Source organism: Actinia tenebrosa, unplaced genomic scaffold, assembly GCF_029948245.1.
Source record: "Actinia tenebrosa isolate PJP-AT-01 unplaced genomic scaffold, QUT_ActTen_1.0 PGA_scaffold8__29_contigs__length_14323225, whole genome shotgun sequence".
NCBI lineage: Eukaryota > Metazoa > Cnidaria > Anthozoa > Actiniaria > Actiniidae > Actinia > Actinia tenebrosa.
Window position 1 is genome coordinate 8,468,742 of NW_028292585.1, and position 19,374 is coordinate 8,488,115.

The 19,374-nt window shown below is 38.1% G+C and overlaps 2 protein-coding genes across 5 annotated transcripts; both read right to left on the reverse strand.

Annotated features, from left to right (window-relative positions):
* Positions 1-237: 237 nt before the first annotated feature.
* Positions 238-5,002, reverse strand: LOC116300193 (uncharacterized). 2 transcript variants are annotated; one of them, XM_031709000.2, is made up of 5 exons: positions 4,945-5,002; positions 3,555-4,854; positions 2,940-3,208; positions 1,994-2,247; positions 238-1,365 (listed from the first exon to the last, which is right to left on the reverse strand). In XM_031709000.2, exons 2-5 carry the CDS (start codon positions 4,694-4,696, stop codon positions 1,042-1,044), a joined length of 1,989 nt encoding a protein of 662 aa, XP_031564860.1. In that variant the 5' UTR covers positions 4,697-4,854; positions 4,945-5,002; the 3' UTR covers positions 238-1,041. The 2 variants fall into 2 exon arrangements, with proteins under 2 accessions (XP_031564860.1, XP_031564861.1); XM_031709001.2 differs by having other exon boundaries at positions 1,197-1,352.
* Positions 5,003-6,370: 1,368 nt separating this feature from the next.
* On the reverse strand, positions 6,371-17,588 carry LOC116300194 (serine protease 23). Of its 3 annotated transcripts, none has more exons than XM_031709005.2 (4): positions 17,547-17,588; positions 11,207-12,036; positions 9,287-9,436; positions 6,371-8,381 (listed from the first exon to the last, which is right to left on the reverse strand). In XM_031709005.2, exons 2-4 carry the CDS (start codon positions 11,908-11,910, stop codon positions 7,895-7,897), a joined length of 1,341 nt encoding a protein of 446 aa, XP_031564865.1. In that variant the 5' UTR covers positions 11,911-12,036; positions 17,547-17,588; the 3' UTR covers positions 6,371-7,894. The 3 variants fall into 3 exon arrangements, with proteins under 3 accessions (XP_031564865.1, XP_031564863.1, XP_031564864.1); XM_031709003.2 differs by lacking the exon at positions 17,547-17,588 and adding an exon at positions 14,055-14,190; XM_031709004.2 differs by lacking the exon at positions 17,547-17,588 and having other exon boundaries at positions 11,207-12,189.
* Between the last annotated feature and the right edge of the window lie 1,786 nt (positions 17,589-19,374).

A 19,374-nucleotide genomic window follows, 5' to 3' on the forward strand; every position in this document is an offset into this window, starting at 1 on the left:
TTGTTTCAAAAAATTCAAACTCAATGAAAGCTTAACTAGAGAAGTCAAAAGTGACCCTCGTGAGAAGACGTGAGGTTGTTTTAACGGTAAAAAATAATTGCAAAAACAGTTAATTGGCACAAATTCAAATTCAATCTGCTTTGGGCTACCCGTGGTCAGAAAGCATAAGAAACGACGGCCCAAATTTTTCCGCAAAGGGTACGAAACGTCGTAAATGAATCATTAAGGAACCTCAACTTGACTTTTTTAAAGTTTATTATTAAAACTCGTTTGTAATATTAATTTAATTTATATCGAAATCTTTCAGAGGCCTTTTGCAAACACGAGAGCGGGAACCAGATAGAGAGGAGGGGTGGGCTTGACCTGTACCGGCCCCCGCACCACCCTTAGAAGGGAAAATTCCGGAAAAAATCGATCTTCAAAAAGCATACGATTTATCGTGTCCACTGTCGACTACATGCAATTGGTAAAATTCGACTTCACAACAGCGCCGAAAACGCATAAAATAAAGTGCCTTGCCTAGAAGAATACTTCTGACTTCCAACAGAAGTTTGACTTGATTAGATTGTGAAAAAGAAGACTTGGTTTGCTTGCTTGAACAAACAAATTTTGGTAAACTTGATAGTAAACAGCTTCTCGAAGATGATTCGAATAGAAACGTCGATGACCATCCAAGCCTAGAACGAAGGTGAAGTAATTCTGCTGAACAAAGTACCGAAGGCTCCGAAAATCATCCAAAGCCCACCCACGGTTTCCACAAATCGAGTTCACAGCTCGATTATAAAGCGCCCAGGACCCACACGGCCAAGTTAAACACAACAACTTCGTCAAGATTAGTGTCTCTGCTTGCCGTGCTCGCAGCAATAATAATGATTAATAATGGCAATTGAACTGATTGGAGTGCAATTTGGTCTGAAATCAAAACGAGTGAGTGATTACAAAATTACATGATTGCGTAGTTCAATTACCACTTAATTATGTCCATTTTGAAATTAGTATTTGGTATTATTGTCTTCTACAGACTTGACTTAGCAATGGTAACTAAGAGAGGTAAGACCCATGAGGTATGTTTTTGTAACGATCATCAAGCGGCACCAGCTCTTCTTCACTCATGACGAACAAGCCATTCACCTTCATTCTTTGGACCTCAATAATAGATTCAACGCGATGTTCAAAGATAGTCCAGTTTCCTTCACTATCATCATATTGGCCTGCTGTCGTCAGAAGTCGTCTCCAGTCTTCCTTATACATGCCTAAAGCGGCTAGACCCCTATGATCCCATAATCCTTCAGGTTCACCGGGGCTTGCTCCTGGTACAAGGTAAAAGGCTAACGGACTGAACACCATTTTTCCTTGAAAACAATGCTGTTATTAAAAGAGTATAATAAAAAATAATAATATTAAAAACTACGTTAAAAATTAAGTGTATAAAGTAAGTGTATGAAGTACATTATTAAGTGTATGAAGTACATTAATGGTAATTTCATAAATTTGATCTCTGCCTCGATCCCTGGTATAGAAAATTGAGCTCAGCACCAGATGAAAGTGGAAGTTAGAAATGCATTCAGGTTTTGCCGGGGAGCAGGGGCAGAAATAAGTTTACACTTGGAAAAAATAAAATTCTCAAATTTGTTGCGAAAAGTAAAACGCCTACTTCTCGCCACGATTGCGACAGCAATGGCGAGACACTTTTTGTTATGCGGCTAATCAAAACTTGAGAGAAAAGCTGCAAGAAATGTTACCTTCCAACAACACCTTAAATTCCATTTATTTTGTACGCGTGTGTGCGTTTCCCAGTGCAATTATTACCGTCCCACCAAGTTTATACACCTTTGAATAAATTAGCTATATAAATCACAAATCATCACCAATCATCATCATTATTTTTTGTTGATTAAATCCACTTACTCTCTCCCCGATCATGACCGCACTGTACTAGAATATGCTATAGAATATGCTTCATGGTGATGGTCTCATGATGGATGCTACTTACCTTTCTTGTCTGATCGAATATATCCAAGGGCAATTTCACATAAGGATCTACCAGCAGAGATATAGTTTTCTCGTGTACTATTGCATCAAGGGCTTCTTGGATGGCCTTGGCAAAGCTGAAGGCTTCAGTCCGGGGAATGAAGATGTGCCTTGGCAAAGAAGTGGCTGATAATACCCCTTCCACGTCCAAAACCTTTGGTCCGTAATGAACAATTGTTACTTGAATATTATTGTTTGCTGTTCTTCGGTAAATATCTGCAGGAAATTAAACAATAATAATGCAGCGCTTTAGAATGAGATCAGAGCCCATCTCATGCACTGGATTCATTTTCAGATCAGTAGTCCATTACTAGGAGCATCCGACTACCATACTGGATTTGCCGGAAGCTAAAAACCTATAAGTAGATGTGAAGCTGCCTCCCTCAGTTGTTAAAAGAAAATTAAGTGGCAGCCCGCTTATCTTTACACAGGGATATAAATACTCTGGAAGACATACAACACTATAGAAGATCGTTTTGAGGGTAAGAACGAAGGGAGTGAGTGGGGTGGGTAGGTGGTACTTAATCACCCTAACCTATCCCCAGAATAGACCTTTTTAACTTAAATTCGTATGCAAATTGCCCATTTCAGATCACATGACATTCCCTTGGGAAATATTCTTTTATGACTAACATGTTAAAATATTCACACATGAAAGAATCAACTCCTAAGAGTGGCTTCACATGGTCTGAAGTGTGTTCAACAAACAAGGAAGGTAAAGAGGTGTATAGTACGTAGTAGCACGGTGCGGAATGCAGCTAAATTTGAAAGACACAACAATAGGTTTCCAATTCTCAGGAGATTGAAATTCTTATGTTTTAGTCCTCCAAATTGAGCTGCTTTGACGTCACATGCATGCAAAGGTTCTATTTGCCTTGTTTGTACATGTTATTGCATAGTAACCATACCTTCAATGTTGTCTATTAAACTTATTGCCCATTTGCCATGCTCAGCCTTTGCAACGATAACAATCACTTGGACAAGAACATTTTCGTTCCAATCTAGTTCATCTGGTACGCATAGAGAGTCTTCTACCCAACTCTTGTAAACATAACTTGCTGAGCGCGGCTTGATTTGCCTTGTGTTGTCTTTGAGTGTTAGGTCTACTAGATAAACATCTCGAAGATTGTGGTACTTCTTATGTTCAACAGCGTTGATAGATTCTAATTGAAACCTTCTGCAAATATAAAGGAATAACAAATATATAATGCTGTACTACTTTAAAGACCTAAATCTACTGTTTTCCGTTTTTCAGACCACGTGCCATTCCCTGGGGTATCATTTTTTGTTGTTTAACGGATGCACATGAGAAGACACATGAATATGGATACAACTCAAACAACTCCCCGTAACTTGAGTAACCCCCTTTCAAAAATCTTAGTTCAGTCCTTAATTCCATTAGACTTGGGCTCTGGATTCTATATCCTGGATTATAGATGCCAAAACCCAGCTTGTATATAAATTTGACACGCACGAAAACTTGTAAGTAAGAATTGAAATATTAATTAAAGCATATGCCATACCTTGGATTTCTTTCCTCCATTAGTGTCATAAACTTGCGCACAACAGCCTTGGCTTTTTTCTTTGACAATATCCCTGCGCGCTTGCCCTGAAGGGCTTTCAAAAACGTATTGTCATTACTCTTATCTTTGATCTTGTAAGCCCAAGGTCCTGGATACACATCAGTTATTAACTGTTGGGAACCCTGCGTAATATTAGGGGTCGAGTTTCGAACTGGTCGTAGTTTTTGTAAAGGGCATGTTCCAATGGCACTTTGTATCAATGTGCGATCAAGTCGTTGAGTATCTATGTATTCAGCTGGTGATTCTAGGCTTAATTTATTTTCTCTTTGCATTTTGAATGCTGCATTTAAGCTTTTGAATTGTTCCCCAACGGGAGGGATGAATGTTAATAAATGTTTCGACATTCGCATTAAAGGCAAAAGATACGCGCCCGTAATGATGTGAAAGCTCTGGCTTCCAGCTCGATTCCACGACACAGCAACAAACCCATCGCCCACCGCCTGCTTGTGAACCACTTGGATAAAGTATTTTTTGCATTTCTGAAGGATTATTTGATCAGAAACTTGATTGACATACTTGGCGTGCTGACCAAGGCTGGTCCACCCCGGAGCATACCCATCACCAACTTGAGCAACTCTCCTTACATTCTCTGCGCGCTCGTCTGTGCTGATCCAAAACTCAGACGAATCGTCTGAAGACAAAGCGAATCTATATTCTCCCGTAATATCCACGTGTAGATATCCAACTATCCATTGACCATAATAAGCTTTTTTGATTTTAACAAAGGCGCTAGGTGCCACTAAGAACTTAGATGGTTGCCTTGGAAACAGTGGTTGTGTGAGAAATGAATTAACACTGAAACCGGAAATATTTTCCCATAGAAGTACATTTAAATATCCAGCTTTTTTCGTCTCAAAATCATAGTTTTGTAAGTCAGGTTGTTCCGCATATTTCGAAGCATTGCAGGCTCTTTTCCAATCAACTATTTCTGGGATGTACTCGTCGCTTTTAAACTGAAGAGTATGAACCAAACGATTTCGGTCAGCACTAGACAAGAGCTGAAATTGAAGGTAGATCAAGGCTACGCAACACGCTAAAATTATCTTGAAAATCAACTTATAAGAAGCTCTACTTCTGCACATGCTGTGTATAGAGAGCTTAAATTTCAGAGAAAGAAGGGAATAACGCTGAGATATCGACCACAATATTCCAACTAGCCACCACTGGCTTGGAACGAAGATAGGTTTACACGAAGGCGAACATGGTTTGTGGCTTACAGTTCCTTTAGTTCTGCACTAGCCTAGAATACCAAGAAAAATCTCTGTTATAACCACCGTCTGAAAAGGTGTCAAATTTCTCAGAAAATAAAGAAACTATACAGACTTCTTACCTGTGAAAAATTTTCATTCCAGCTAGAGGCTAGGGGACAATAGCTTCCTGTTGTTCGAAAGGATCCAAGGTATTAAGGCTATACATGCATTATTAATAAGGTCTCTTGTCTCTTTGCAACTTACAAAAAAACAAACAAGTTGAGTTTATAATTATATTCACTTAACTTACTCAATTTTTACAACATTTTTTAAGATATCGTCGTGAGATTTTTTACAAATGTTTAACCAAGACATCGACGCTCGTGGAGAAGAAGGTTTTTGTATTTTTTGCCCCATAAAACTAAATGAAATTAGCAAAGCATCCCCACTAAGTACCGTAATTTAACATAGAGAGGTCTCGTGCACCGCAAGTGCCGATTCAGGTTCTTTTTAAATAATTTAAAATCACGTTTAGGCAAGAATATCGGGAAAAGAATGCTTTAATCTTAAATATTTTTATACATTACCGGGTTGTTTAACTAAAAGGATAATATCTTTAACAACCGATTTGCTAATAATGTCAATTTATCTAAAATGATTTATTCAAAACGATTTTTCCTGCTTTTGCCGGCGCGCAAAATGCTGACGAGACGAATTGCTTTGTGCAAAAATCGACCGTACAACCTGCTTACGACTGCTTCATACATATATTCTATATTTTATTCTAACTTGGAATACAGCATGCTTTAATTTTAGTCAAAAGTTTGAAGTCACTATGCACTTCTGTTAATGTTTTTTGAAGCATAAATGGTAAAATTTCGATGAATGAAAAGACAAATAAACTGAGAGTTATAATGATTCTGGCCTTTGTATTGCAATAAAAAGAATCAATGTAGTTAATAATCATTACAATTCAGCTTACGAGAACCATACAAAGCAATAATTTGGTATTGCAAAGTGAAAACTTTTCACCCCACCTGTTGAGCCTTATTTTTACTCTTCAAAATTCTGGAATTAAAACAACGAAAATGATATGTATACTAATAGGAATATTGGGTATCCCGGCAGAGAGACAAATGCAATGAACACTGGAAAATTCATTAAAATTTGATATGTTTAAAATGATAAATAATAAATGTCAACTTCAGCCAAAAAATTCGGTGGATCTATGCATTAGAAAGGACCAAAAATTTTCTACAAAGTTTTTATAACATAAGAAGCCTAAGTATTCCGAGTTTTTTTTTTCTTTTTTTACTGCTCTGCCATTTTGTTTTCTTTCTATATTTTAAATGTTTATCTTTTATATATGTTATTTTGAAGCAAGTCTGATGACGTAATCCATTGTTTACATTTTGCTTCATTAGTAAATCAGCTTCAACTCTGAACTGTCTTTCCCCCACTGCCTCATGCTTCAGGGCTAAGTTATAAGGAAATAACGATCATGAAAATACCGATATCTTAATGCTACAAACTATATCTCCAAGTACCCTATTACAAAAGGCGAACTGGTGTTTTTGATGGCTTTATTATCACAGTATTTAGGCATATGAAATTTATAATGTTGATCGAGCGGAATCCCAGTGTTTTAATTTTTTGGGAGTTCCTTTGTCAAATGCCAGGTTCGTAAGCTAAATTCAAAATGGTGGACAATGTCAAATGTTCCATCGCTATAACATTTTCAAGTTTTGATTTCATATTTTCGGCATTTTATCAATAAAAATACATACATATATACGTATATCGTCTGTATCAAAAGGTTTTACATCACTACAAGGACGATATACATATCAGTAAAATAATCTGTCAACATGGCACATGTAATCATTAAAGAAGTTTTTTTCTAAATCCAACCAAAATGGAGACTATAAAACTGGGAATATATAGTCATGAGATACAATCAGCCATTTTGAGTGGTCGAGGAAAAAACTGGAAAGAGTTCCTGTGCAATGAATTGTGCAACTGTTTTAATTTACATATTTCCAAGATGGCGTAGGCTATTTTGTAACCTAAAAGTCCCGCAATGCTATGCAATGCCAGCTCGACCCAGTTTTTTCTCAACCTTTGAATGGCTAACAGAACGGAATACAGGTACCAAGGGCGGATCCAGGGTTTTTTTGAAGGGGGGTCTCAGGGGTAATTTTGTGGGTAAAGGAATCCCAGTCGCATTTTTACCACAGGAAGCCCATTTGACCTCAGGAATGACAGGGGGGTCGCGACCCCCCCGACCCTCCCCCTGGATCCGCCCTTGGGTACTGTATTAATATGACATGAAGTCAGAGAGAGGATGAGATTGGAATCGAGTTTACAATCGTTGGCCTCGGTTTTGTATATAGAATATTCACGTGATTAAGTGAAGGTCCGTGGAACAGACCAGTTTCGTACCTGTGTCTAAATATTCACAAATACGAACGATAAAGTAAAGAATGCACAACTTCAACAATACAAACACTTTGAAACTCAACGGACCTTGTGTGACTGGAACACGTGAATATTCTGCACAAAATCGAGGCTAAACCTGTGTAATGATTCTGTAATCAAGAAACACAGCGGTTATTTGGAACTCTAAAATGGTCTATATATTTCAAAGTGTTTGTATAGTCGGTCGAAGTTGTGAATTCCTTACTTTACCGCTGGTATTAGTGTTTTTCTGACACTGAAACGATGAGGCCCTCTCTGAGTAAATGAGTCTGTAATCAAGGAACAGGGAAGTATTTTATGAATTCTAAAAGTGTACGTCTATTCTAGAATGGAATCAAAAGAAAGTCCTTTCCCCTGGCTGAGCTACTTTACAACGCTATACTTTCAAATGTGCGACGACATATCTGACTAAAATGTCTTCAAGGCATATAAGCATTTGTTTTAAGAAATATGATGTGCTCAAAACTATGCGAAACAAAATGGATGGCAAAGTATGCTTTGCGGGAATCTTTTTTGTATGTTTTCTTACTTGAAGGTGATCTGCATTTTAAACACGTTCGTGATTACTGTATTAGCGAGAAATGTTAAAATCTATACATCCCTAGATTTTATTCAGCCACTTTTCTTTCCTTTCTTTCTTGGTTTTTTCTTATTTTTCGCTGATCGCTTTTTTCCTAATTTCTTCTTCGTTTCCTTACCACGCCTTTTTCGATTGCTGTTTTTATCTTTCTTCTTCTTCTTCTTCTCGGTTACTCTAGGCCTTGGCGGTTCTCTTGCTGGTAACCCTATCAAATACTTCTTGCAGTCTTTCACCGCGTGCTTCAGGCCAATCCACAAACACAGTTGTCGAAACTTTAGCGAGCTCAGTCGAATAGCAGCATTGAAGTTCCCCCTCCAGACAGGGGGGCAACCAACGTACGGCCACCAGGGATGATAAGGAACGTTTCGATTACCGGAGAATACCCCGATGATACGGCGGTCTCGAGTACGGGTCTTTTCATCGTAGTGATAAGTGTAGACTCCTGCACCGGAGGAACCAGGTTGCGCGTCACAGCAGTGGAATAACATATCACTGGTTGCTGCTAATATGTAACAGGCTCTAAAAGATTTAAATAAAAAAGCTTAGAGTGATGCGGATATGAGAAACGAAACAGGAAAAACAAGTTTGACCAACGTTCTGCACCCCAACTTGGAAATGTACGTACTGTACGTATTTATTCGTATAAGCGCCGAAGCAATTATTGAATTTTTGGGGGGCTTCATATTTAAATGCGGTGATAATTCGGGGGCGCTGCTCGATTATTATTTGTTTTAGTTGTATCCATATTCATGTTACTTTCCATGCGCAGCCTTTAAACAAAGAAATTACATTCTATAGAGAATAACACGCAACTTGTCGCGCAACACTGTTACGTTAATAGTCCCTTTCAGAGTTCCCGGCGCCATCTCGAAAGGTAGCCGTGCCTTTGCATCAAAGCGAGACGAACGGTGAGCTTGTAATGATAGAGGCGCGCATCTCATGTGTTTGTTAGGTCTCTCTCTTAAGTTCTTTTTTCCGGATTTCCTCCCTTAGCAATTAACCAAACACGCTAAATTCCAATTCAATAGACCTAATCGGCTAACGTGTTGCTATGTACGTTACCACCCAATTCAAACCTTCTGGAATAAGTTTCATTGTTCGTTATATTTTGGTTTCACAGTTGAATTCGTAGAGACAAACGCTTCTATTCCCAGAAGGTTTGAATTGGGTGGTAACGTACATATCAACACGTTAGCCGATTAGGTCTATCTCTGAGTTAGTCGTGCCCTGACTTGATCAGTCCAGAGGTTGTTTCAGGGTTCATTCTGTGAGTTAGTCGTTCCCTGACTTAGATCAGCCCAGAGGTTGTTTCAGGGTTCATTCTGTGAGTTAGTCGTTCCCTGACTTTGATCAGTCCAGAGGTTGTTTCAGGGTTCGATAAAATTTGACATTGATTTGATAGTGTAAAACCGTTGTTTACTCACCTGTACCATAAAGTGTTTCTAGGCTTGTCATCTTCAAATGCTGTGAAGTGTATCTTCGTCATTCTTCCAAACCTGTTGCCCTGACTGAATGATACAGACATGAAATCTCGCTTGTGACGATGAGCAAGCTTAATGATGGCGTAGTCAAACCTTTGACAAAGAAAAAATGGAAAACGAGAGTTGGTTTATTTCAGCAGAAAACTTACAATTACAGTTTACGCAACTTGCCGGCGAACCTACGACCATAGTTAATTTTAACTATGCTACGACTAATGTAGAATCAGGGGCAGATCCAGGATTTTTTCAAGGGGGGGGGGGGGGGGGGGTTGTAGCATTGGTTGAGGTACTTGTTTGGCGGGAAAATAGCACAGGGTTCCCAAACGGAAGTAGGTCTTATGATAATGATTATTTGCTGCAGGCAAGCATGGTTGTTTCAGGTCCCACACACGGCGTATAGAAAAAAAAGCGAGCGAAATGTGTTTGGCACCCCTGTTTTAATAAAACTCGCGATGCTGCTGGTGTTGTCATGAAAATAATAATAATAATAATAATAATAATAATAATAATAATAAATCACGATGGCTCTCATAGGGGGGGTTGCAACCCCCAAAACCCACCCCTAGATCCGCCACTGAGAATCAATCAATCAAGCTGTTTAAAAACAGCTTTATTAATTTCAAAGTGAGTATCAATTTTTTGGACAAATAGTCTACATTATTAGAATACAAACTTTATAGTTGATCAATTATTATCATATCTTTTATTTGTAATATCGCGTTATCCATAAATCTGTTTAAGATTTTGCAAGTTTGATACTTAATAAACATTTGTTATCCGGAGTTAGTTTTTTTGCTTTGGCCATCAGGACCTTTTCCAGATTATTTCTCGAGAAGAATGTCTTAAAAATTCAGAGACCGGTTAATTCAATGCCGCTTGTTCTCGCTAAATGTTCCGAACTGTCATGATTTCTTTGCTCTGATTGGTCGGATTGTTCAATATATTTTGATTGGCTGAGTAATTCTTAAAGAAAAAGATGACGCCCAAACGGTAATAAAGAGCCCTTGGATTTAGAACACAGAATATAAGATCATCACAGCGCTTGTTAGGTTCCTCATTTGCGGGGAAAACCATCGAATCCAAGGAGAGACCTAACGACGAGCCATGGGTACACTCCCGTCTACGCCACCCGTCATCCCCTAAAGAAAACCTTCAGAATATAACTGACCTAAGCGTCAAGACATAACTTACGCTTCTTTGAAATTACGGAAGCTATTTTTAGCCACAATCAGTTTTTTTTGTGGACCAGTATTAAGTCACGTGGGCTAGCCTAGCAAATCTCGTCTACAGCAAGCAAGATGGAAAATAAGTCAAAATGTTTGTCAGCGTTAATTCTTTCTGAAGTCATGCCAAACTTTGTGATAATCCGGGTACTTTTCTTAGCCGGAGTTTTTTGGCATTATCGGTTGAATTCTTTCACCAATCCCAAAGGTATTCAAAGAAAACAGCAAGTTTTATCAGTGAAGCGGCCCTACAAAAGATAAAAATACAGCGGAACGTAAAGTCTTTTTGTTGACTGAAATAAGCGGATTAAGGTTTATATGTTGTCAGTGTTCAATGAAAAAATACATTGTTCTTGAACTGTGACCAATTTATATTTATATATTCTCATAATAATTTTTCTTTGAAGAATAAGAAATTAAAGAAACTACGATATATACATAGTAATGCAGGAAGAGCCATTGTTCATGATCTAAACATTTTAAGAACGAAGAATGAAGCATATTTCTTTAGTTTCTAAACAAACAGAAAGCCCTTGAGTTGTTGTTTCACCTTGACATATATCAAAGGCTAATTACGATTTATTAGCGCTAATTATCTCGCTAGTTTATTAATTTAATTATCGTTAATTATATAGCTCACCTTGAAGCATCTGTATCGTTGCCTTGTACCCATGCTAGAGGGAGCTTAGCATGTGTAGCTCCGATCCAAGATAGAGTTTTGTTGGGCTGTAAGAGTCCGACACGAAGTGAGCGAAATCCCTTAGTGTAGTCCTTTCCATTATGTAGACAGTGAGCTGCAGTTAGGACATGTCGGGGAGACACTAACGTACCGGTACATCCAGTAGATATTCTTACCACGACTTCAAAGGGATATCTCTGAGCAAAGCTTCGAGCAGGAATGTAGTATCTTCGATGTTTGCCATAGATTTCTCTTCGATTTCGAAAGTGTCTTCGAGTGAGAACGCTTGGTAGGTCGTCTTTATCCTCAACAAAATGATTTCCAGTTGTGGCGAAGCTTTCTTTAAGCCTGCCAAGTTCCTCAGAGAAGTTTCTGTGAGAAACTTTGACAACTGTAAGCTTCCTCTTTCCTGTCTTCGTCCAAGCTGTCTCGAAAGAAAGCTCTTTCGAAAGCTTTTCTTCCGATTGGTAAATTTCGTCATGATATCCGTGCGCAGAGTAGCGCTCTTTAAAATCGCCGGAGAAATTAGTGTTCGATTCTCGCAATGTTTCCAAGACTTCCAGATCTTTTTCGTTACTCAGAATAAGACTCTCTTCAATCTCGAGACCAACAGTTAACGAGACGAGCATCAGTAGATTATAAGCCACGAATCCAGTTCGGTGCATGTTGGAAGGAGCCGGTATATGCGACTCTCCTGCAATCTTGAGGCAACTAATTTGAAGTGCTGGCAAACACACCGATCATTTGTCACAAAGCCCTTTTGAAAGGTTGTCTTGGAACACGAAAACTATCTGAAAAAGCGAACAAAAAATTCAGTAAACTCTACTAGTCAATATATAGACTCCAACATTATTAAGTTGATCATATTTTCACTGATCTTTGACAGCAAGATTATTAGAAAGATTAGACAGTGTAGCTCTAAAGTCAGTCTAATATAAAACAAACTACATTCTCTCTATTCTTCATGGCACAATTAACAACCATTCATCCGTTTAAAGCTCTTTGTTCGGCATGATTAGCGTGGTCTTAACAGTTGAACCAAAGATCTATTTGCATAAGCGTATTATGACACGGCACAACCTGCAGTATCTAATGAGTGGGTGGATTGTACAGCCATTCAACTTTACGTCACTTTGAACAAAGGACTACAGCAAAATATGGCCCAGTCTTCCACACCTTAACATGTGGTTGCATCAAAGACCAATTTAATCTTATTGATCTATGTTAGGAGGGCGTTAGAACCGGAAGGACAGACACATAGCAAAAGTAATCTTTTTGTCTTTCTCGTTCAGGAGTCAATTAATGCTTTTTTCCGTTTTTGCTGCGCCCGTAGAAAAGACATACTTGTAATAATATTAAATACTTATCTCTTCTATTTCGCCTTCGTCATGCCATAGTTCATAGAGGTCTTTTAACTATGGTCATGCGAGCATACAATAATTCAAATCGCTTTTACAATAGCTCACAGTCTTTATTTGCTTCTGAAGCTTGGTATGCGTAGCGAAGCTAAACCATTGGCAATCGTAATATCTATCTACCAACATATTGTTGATACTAGAATTCCTTGTTAAAATTGAGAAGTTAGAAACAGCTTCGTGAGTTATATATCGCCATAAACCGAAAATATTAACGTTGGTTTTTTTTACACAACGGACAAGAAAGTCATATGTAGGGGAAACAAAAATCAAAGATACCGATCAAATTTACAAATCCTGACCAGCAGCAAAGCAGATGCAAAATGAAAACAAAACGCATTATTTGGATAAAATATCTTCAATTTTTAAAATCCGCAATTTTTAATGTTTACTTTAGGGCAAATAGAATACAGATAGGTAAAAAACGTTTAATACTTCAACAGGAAAAAAATTCTCTCGTCAATAAATCTAAGGTCACGCGCGGTTTGGGAGCTTGGGTGTGAGCAGGGTTGACTGAAAAAGCATGGGAACTAACACCAAAAATTTCGAAAATTGCCACATGCTCACAAACACCAAATGAAAAATAGTTGGAGCAGCTAAAATATAATTTGGATAGATGATAAGGTTCTCTAACCCCATAATTAAATCGATTCAATTTGTTGTTGATATTTTTATTTTCTAAACATGCTCCCGCAGAGCAGAATTGTTTGCATTTTTGATATTCTTGACCAACTGACGGGACCCTCGAGCGAGACAGACGAGACTGGCTGCACTGATAGAGCTCTATGACTTTCAAAACTACAACCACAACGACCTTTCCATCAAGATGATAAGCATCATAAGTTAACTGTATAGTTTTTTGCACGCTTGAGTTTTAGCAGAAAGTGTAGTTCCCTTAAGTTTCTCCCGGGGGGAAGCTTCTCAACAACACGGCGTTGTCCAAGATGTCTTATCAAGTATGATTACGTGATATTTAGCTTTAAATATGACCAATATTAACAACGAGGACATTATGCGTGCTAAGAGAAACCTTTGTAAGCTCAGATACGATGACCTATCGAGCTTGGTAAAAAAAAAAACTGGATCTATAAAAAGAACGACTTACTCGTGGCAGTATAACATAACATAAATGAGAGGTACTGTCCTATATTGTTTATTTTAAATTAATAACCAGAGTATTATGTAAACTTAGTGATACATATTCGAAGGATTAGGTTTTGGTAGTAAATCATGTACGCTGTATAAGCTGAAGCTGCCAAAATGAATAACACAAACCAAACAAGGTTCTTGATCGCAGAAACTTTTGGTTAAAAAGTTCACGACTCGTCTTACCGATTATTAAGGGATCGGCTGTGTAACATCATTCGCATCGCCTAGCTACATATATATCTTACCAGTGAACAGAATCAAATTGATGGTACGAAACTGCTCTTCATGGCCAAATGAATCGTAAGCGCAGTTGTTTTCTTGAGCTGTGCTATCAGTGGCCGAGACGAGATTCTTGCAGCTAGGAGCCGATCGATATCTTCAGTATCGATGTGTCTTCACTTTTAATCTCCGGAAACCAACACTGATTGGCGCGAATTTCCTTAACTAATGTGATAAGGTGATTAAAAGTGTCCCGTGTGGTGGCTAGCTAGCTATATTGTCACGCAAAGCTATAACAGCACAATAAGAGGGCTTTTTAAAAGATCTTACAATCCTCAGGACTAGCTGTCGCAAATAAAGGTGCTTTATATCAACAATACATGAGAATCAAGTGGCGATTGAAAGTGAGTGAAAGAGAAAGACAGAAAGAGAAAGAGGGGACAATAGACAAGAGACTAAACAAATGATCAGTATATTTTATATTTCTGGATTATTTGGAATAACACCTATGTACTTCTAGTATGCAGCGCCAAATAAATTATTGGTTGCTAAATAAGGAAGGGAGGAAAAAATTGAAACTAAAGAGATAGACTTGCTCCAAGCCGACCTGTGAGACTCAGACTCATGAGTAGACCATATTTTTCAAAGCCGGTCTTAAGGTTGACTCTGTTCCTCTTCCACGATTATCATTTGCGTTCGCGTATTGCCGTGTATTTTGTGTAAAGCGCACTAAATATTCTTTCACAGCGGTTGTGCATCATAAGACGCCTAAAGAACCTTATTCTCAAGAGAATTAAATGTGGTATGAAATGGGAAGACATTACGCCCAGGTAACCTTGTAGCTGACCAAGCTTTGTTGTTATTGCACAAGATGCCACACAGCAAATCCCGATAAAAACGAGCACTCCCATACAGAATTAACCACACAGAAATTTTCCCGGAAGGACTTTAAATATGTGTTAATACACTCCTAAGTTTTGACAGCAAATCAACCTCCATAATCACCACAGCTTTAAAGATCATTTTTACCGAGTCCCGTATCCATCACCCTTCTAGCTCGCAGCGGAAGCTCCCGAAAGTGCACTTTGATTAGGCCTTGTTTATTCAGTTTGATGAGGCGTTAATGAGTTCACAAAAACAGATTTGAAGGGCCTCCAGACGCGATTTAATGATGTAAAAATAAACAAGTTCATTAAGTGCCCACTTGACGAGTCTTTGTAAGAGCGGCTTTAGCTCATGGGGTCGTGGTCAGTCCTCGTATCACAGGGAACATCAAACGATCCATTAACTTTGATTGGAGTTCTCAATTGCGGTTTGAGCTTGATAAAATTCCTTGATTTCAGCAATTATCTTCAGTGAAAAGTCAACAGGAAATCTATTATTTATTCATACAAAAATCCGCCAGACTAGATTCGTATTATCGTGGTGCAAACCTTACATAATCAAACGAGAGTTGGTATATGTTGTTCAAGAGTCAAAAAGCATTTACACGCTCAAAATCGGGTTTTAATCGCCCAATAGATTGGTTTATCGACAAAGCGTTGCAAGTCTTCGTCAAAGAACACAATATTCCAAAACTATTTCGGCTGCAAGTTATAGACTCTCACGGGTCAAAGATTAGAACTCGGAGCTTTTAAATGTGTAAAAAGTGATTGGACGGTGGTAATTAGCTGCGATATCAATTAAGTATTGAAATAACATGAATATGAAATAAATTAGAATACCAGTAAAAATGAATTGACGTTTCCTTCTTTCTTTCTGTCGTGTGTCTTTTTCTTTCTTTCTCCTCTCTCTTTCCTGTATGTATTTAATGGAACCGAGCCTATGCAAATAGCCATCAGATCATCAATCATTTTCCAAAGAGTTTCAAAAGATCCCCCTTTGACCTGGCAGCGCATTCTCGCTTGATTCAAAGAATATCCACAACACTAAATCGAGTGCACTGTCAACAATCGTGGATTAGCTAGCATGGCGAGGCCATCACAGGGCAATAGACGACTGCTATTCCATTACTATTTGACTGGGGAATAATGACTTCTAAACTTTCTCTCGGCGTGGAAATTGTAAAACAAGGGTGTCATATGATAAAATAATTATCTATCGAATATCGTGGGTTCTAATGGGCCTTTATCGATCATGTTATTCCAAAACTTAAAGGACTGAAAAATGATTACGATAACTTTGAAAGAGCATTTTAAATAAGTACAACTTTGGAAAAAAAATTTCAAATATCGTGAAGACATTAATTTTCAAAAATTTTCAAGAAAACCTTTGCTGTATGCCACTTGCCTACGCAAAGATTTTCCGAGTTGGAAACTCACACTTTAAAAAACACATCTTCACGAGTTTTGAATTTATTTCCTTCAAACTTCACAGTTTAAATAATTTTAAAATGATCATTCCAGCTATGGTTATTCTTCTTCTGTTTGACAACTAAAATACCTGATAAAAGCTCTTTGGTCCGCTCCATTTGGGATTCTCGATTGAGACTTAAATGAGACTCGAGTTTCTTCGCACACATATTCCGCACCAGCTAACATTATAAATTACAGAAAAGCGCACTCCGTAGAATTAAAAGAAGAAAAATGGAATTTACAAGTGTCAGTTAAGACTTTAAAGTCAACCACCACATTAGGCAATGCTAGATAAAATAGATATTCAACTACTTAAAACACACCCTATATTAAGACAGCTCCCCCTCCCCTCCCCTAACACGCACACACACAGGGCTCAACCCAGCCATGGCTCATATAAACTGATAAAGAATCGCCTGCCAGCCTGCTAAGCGCCCACTGATCAGGGTTAATTGCTAGAAATCTTATTGTTTCAGTTGCCTGCCGGCTTCGTTAGTTTTCCATGTGCGTAGCTGCCTAATGTTGCCTTAAGAACTGCTGTCAAAGTCGTTTGTCATATTTTTAGTTTTGGGCGGTGCACATGTATACGAGCCCGGCATGGGAAACATACGGTACTGAATTTAATACAGCACGTACTCGCAGATCAGCCTATGCCATCACAAGATTGAAATGGCACCCGTTCCATCCCTTTTTTTTTGAGTGATTTATCCAATCACAAGACGTAGCCTTGCAATGGTAAAATAAATAGCTACAATTTTTTTCATATAAAGATTGCTCTCTGGTGGTGAGTTATATAGTTTGATATCCGTTAGCAATAAATTTTTTGTTCCAATAAAAAATAATACATCGAAGACTGAACCAGAACTGGCGAAGCTACTACACGACGTTCTTCATTAGCTATATCGTAGATGAAAGATTTACGTAATACAACTAGGTGACCACTTTAAAACGTAATCAAAAGGACAAAGCAGAACTCGCGATTTGGTAATTTTAGAATAAACTGCTACCAAACATCTACTGATTCCAATTAGTCATTGCTTTGCATTTCGCGTGAATTTCTTGTTAAATTATTTCTTACATACCCCCATTTAAAAACACCCAGTTATAGCTATATTTTCTAAATTCGAATAACTAAAGACTCAATAAGGATTGATGCAAACTTACCTGTTTTTATTCGCTGATGGCTGCTCCGTCGTCGTCTCATGCATGCACGGAAAACAGTGCTTGCATAAACTGTTTATATACTCAAGTACTTTGGCAAGTACCAATGGAAGTTCGGCGCCGCAAATCATTAAGAGTGTCAGTTATCCCGGCCCCGACTCAGTCTTCTCGACGGCCTCCAACTGACCACAATAACTTCACAGCACCAGGCTGTCGCTGGCATGCGCGGCAAAACGGAAGTAGCAAAGACAAGTCTCTTGTTTGCGAAGAGTTGCAAAACATTTTCTATTGTTGAAAGAGCATGACCGGAAGTGATTCCTTTGTTTGGGTTTGGAAACGAAAGCTAGTAAAAACAAAAGGGGAAGATCTCCGAGTTAAAACTGTGAGAAAATATAGAGAATCTTCGGTCAGGACTGCTGACGCACTACGTGAAGCTTGACAAGCCCGAGAAGGAGTTTCGAAATGAGTCAAAAAGCATAAAAATTTTATGGATATCTTTTCAGGTTTTTCACTAAAAATGTAGAAATCTTTTCTCCCTCTCGTTGCAAAACCTGCTGCAAAATTATCTTTGAATTGTGTGTAAATGTCCTAACTTTTAGCGTACGTAAATCAAGGATAAATCCTTCTAATTTTTTAGCTTTGTTCTACACAGATTGGCGTACGATGAGAACATTTTCCCCTTATATCTCGGTAATCCACGTGAACGTAATCTTTTCCCGCCATAGAATACATGCCACGTTCTCGAGAATAAGACTGAAGAATTCTTGTCAAAATCAATATATCTTATTAGTAAGCACTGCTTACGAATAAAGATGCAATATTCAAAGAATGAATCATACGTCGTAGTCTGAAAACATGGGACTATAGGTCCTGTTCGCGCTCACCCTCTTAGTCCTCCTTTTTCTATTATTACTATCTTTCTTTGGTATGTTGTCAGTTATCTTTGTAGTTTTTGAAAGCCAATAAGGGAGTAACGCAGCGCGCACACACATTTTTCTTCTTCAGTGCTTGTGTCACGCAAGGGGGAAGAAGAAAAAGCAGCAGCAAAAATGTCCCAGACTGGGATGATCAGAAATTAGAGATGTGAAAGTGAATTAATTGCCTAAGTACAATGAGAACTAAACAGAAGTACAGGACTTATGGAATATCCCAATATCCTCCACCCCCTGGGAAGCAAATGAAGAAGCCTCACACCGTCAAATTGCGTCACGAAACCAAGAAACGATTAAATTTTAAACCCAAAAGATTAGTATATTAATTTGTTTTCTCCTTTGACAGAAAAGTTGGGGATAAAGAGAAAGTTTATTTTATATTTTAGTATGTCGAGCCAAAATATAAAAAAAAATGTGAGTGAATGGTTCCTTCGACTCTTGTGGGGTTACCGTCGAAATTATATTTATGGTTGTTACTTAATACTTTAAATAACGATAATCAAACAATAGAAAACGATGGATCCAGTGCCAATTATTATTATTTAAACCTCGTTTATGGTCATAATATTTGCACTCTATCTGCGCACACGCAGAATCATTCTATGGTCGTTTTAACAGAATTTCAATTCTGCCAGGGATTGTATCAGAATATTTTTTTCTTTGTACTCTAGAGAGAATAAGCTCAGAGTCAGAAAAATATTTAATATTTGCACTCTATCTGCGCACACAAATAATTCCATGTTTTAGTCATTTCTCCCGGTCGTTAAACAGAATTTCAATTCTGCCACGGATTGTATCAGAATATTTTTTCCTTTGTACTCTAGAGAGAATAAGCTTAGAGTCAGTAAAATATTCAATGAAATATTTGCACTCTATCTGCGCACACAAATCATTCCATG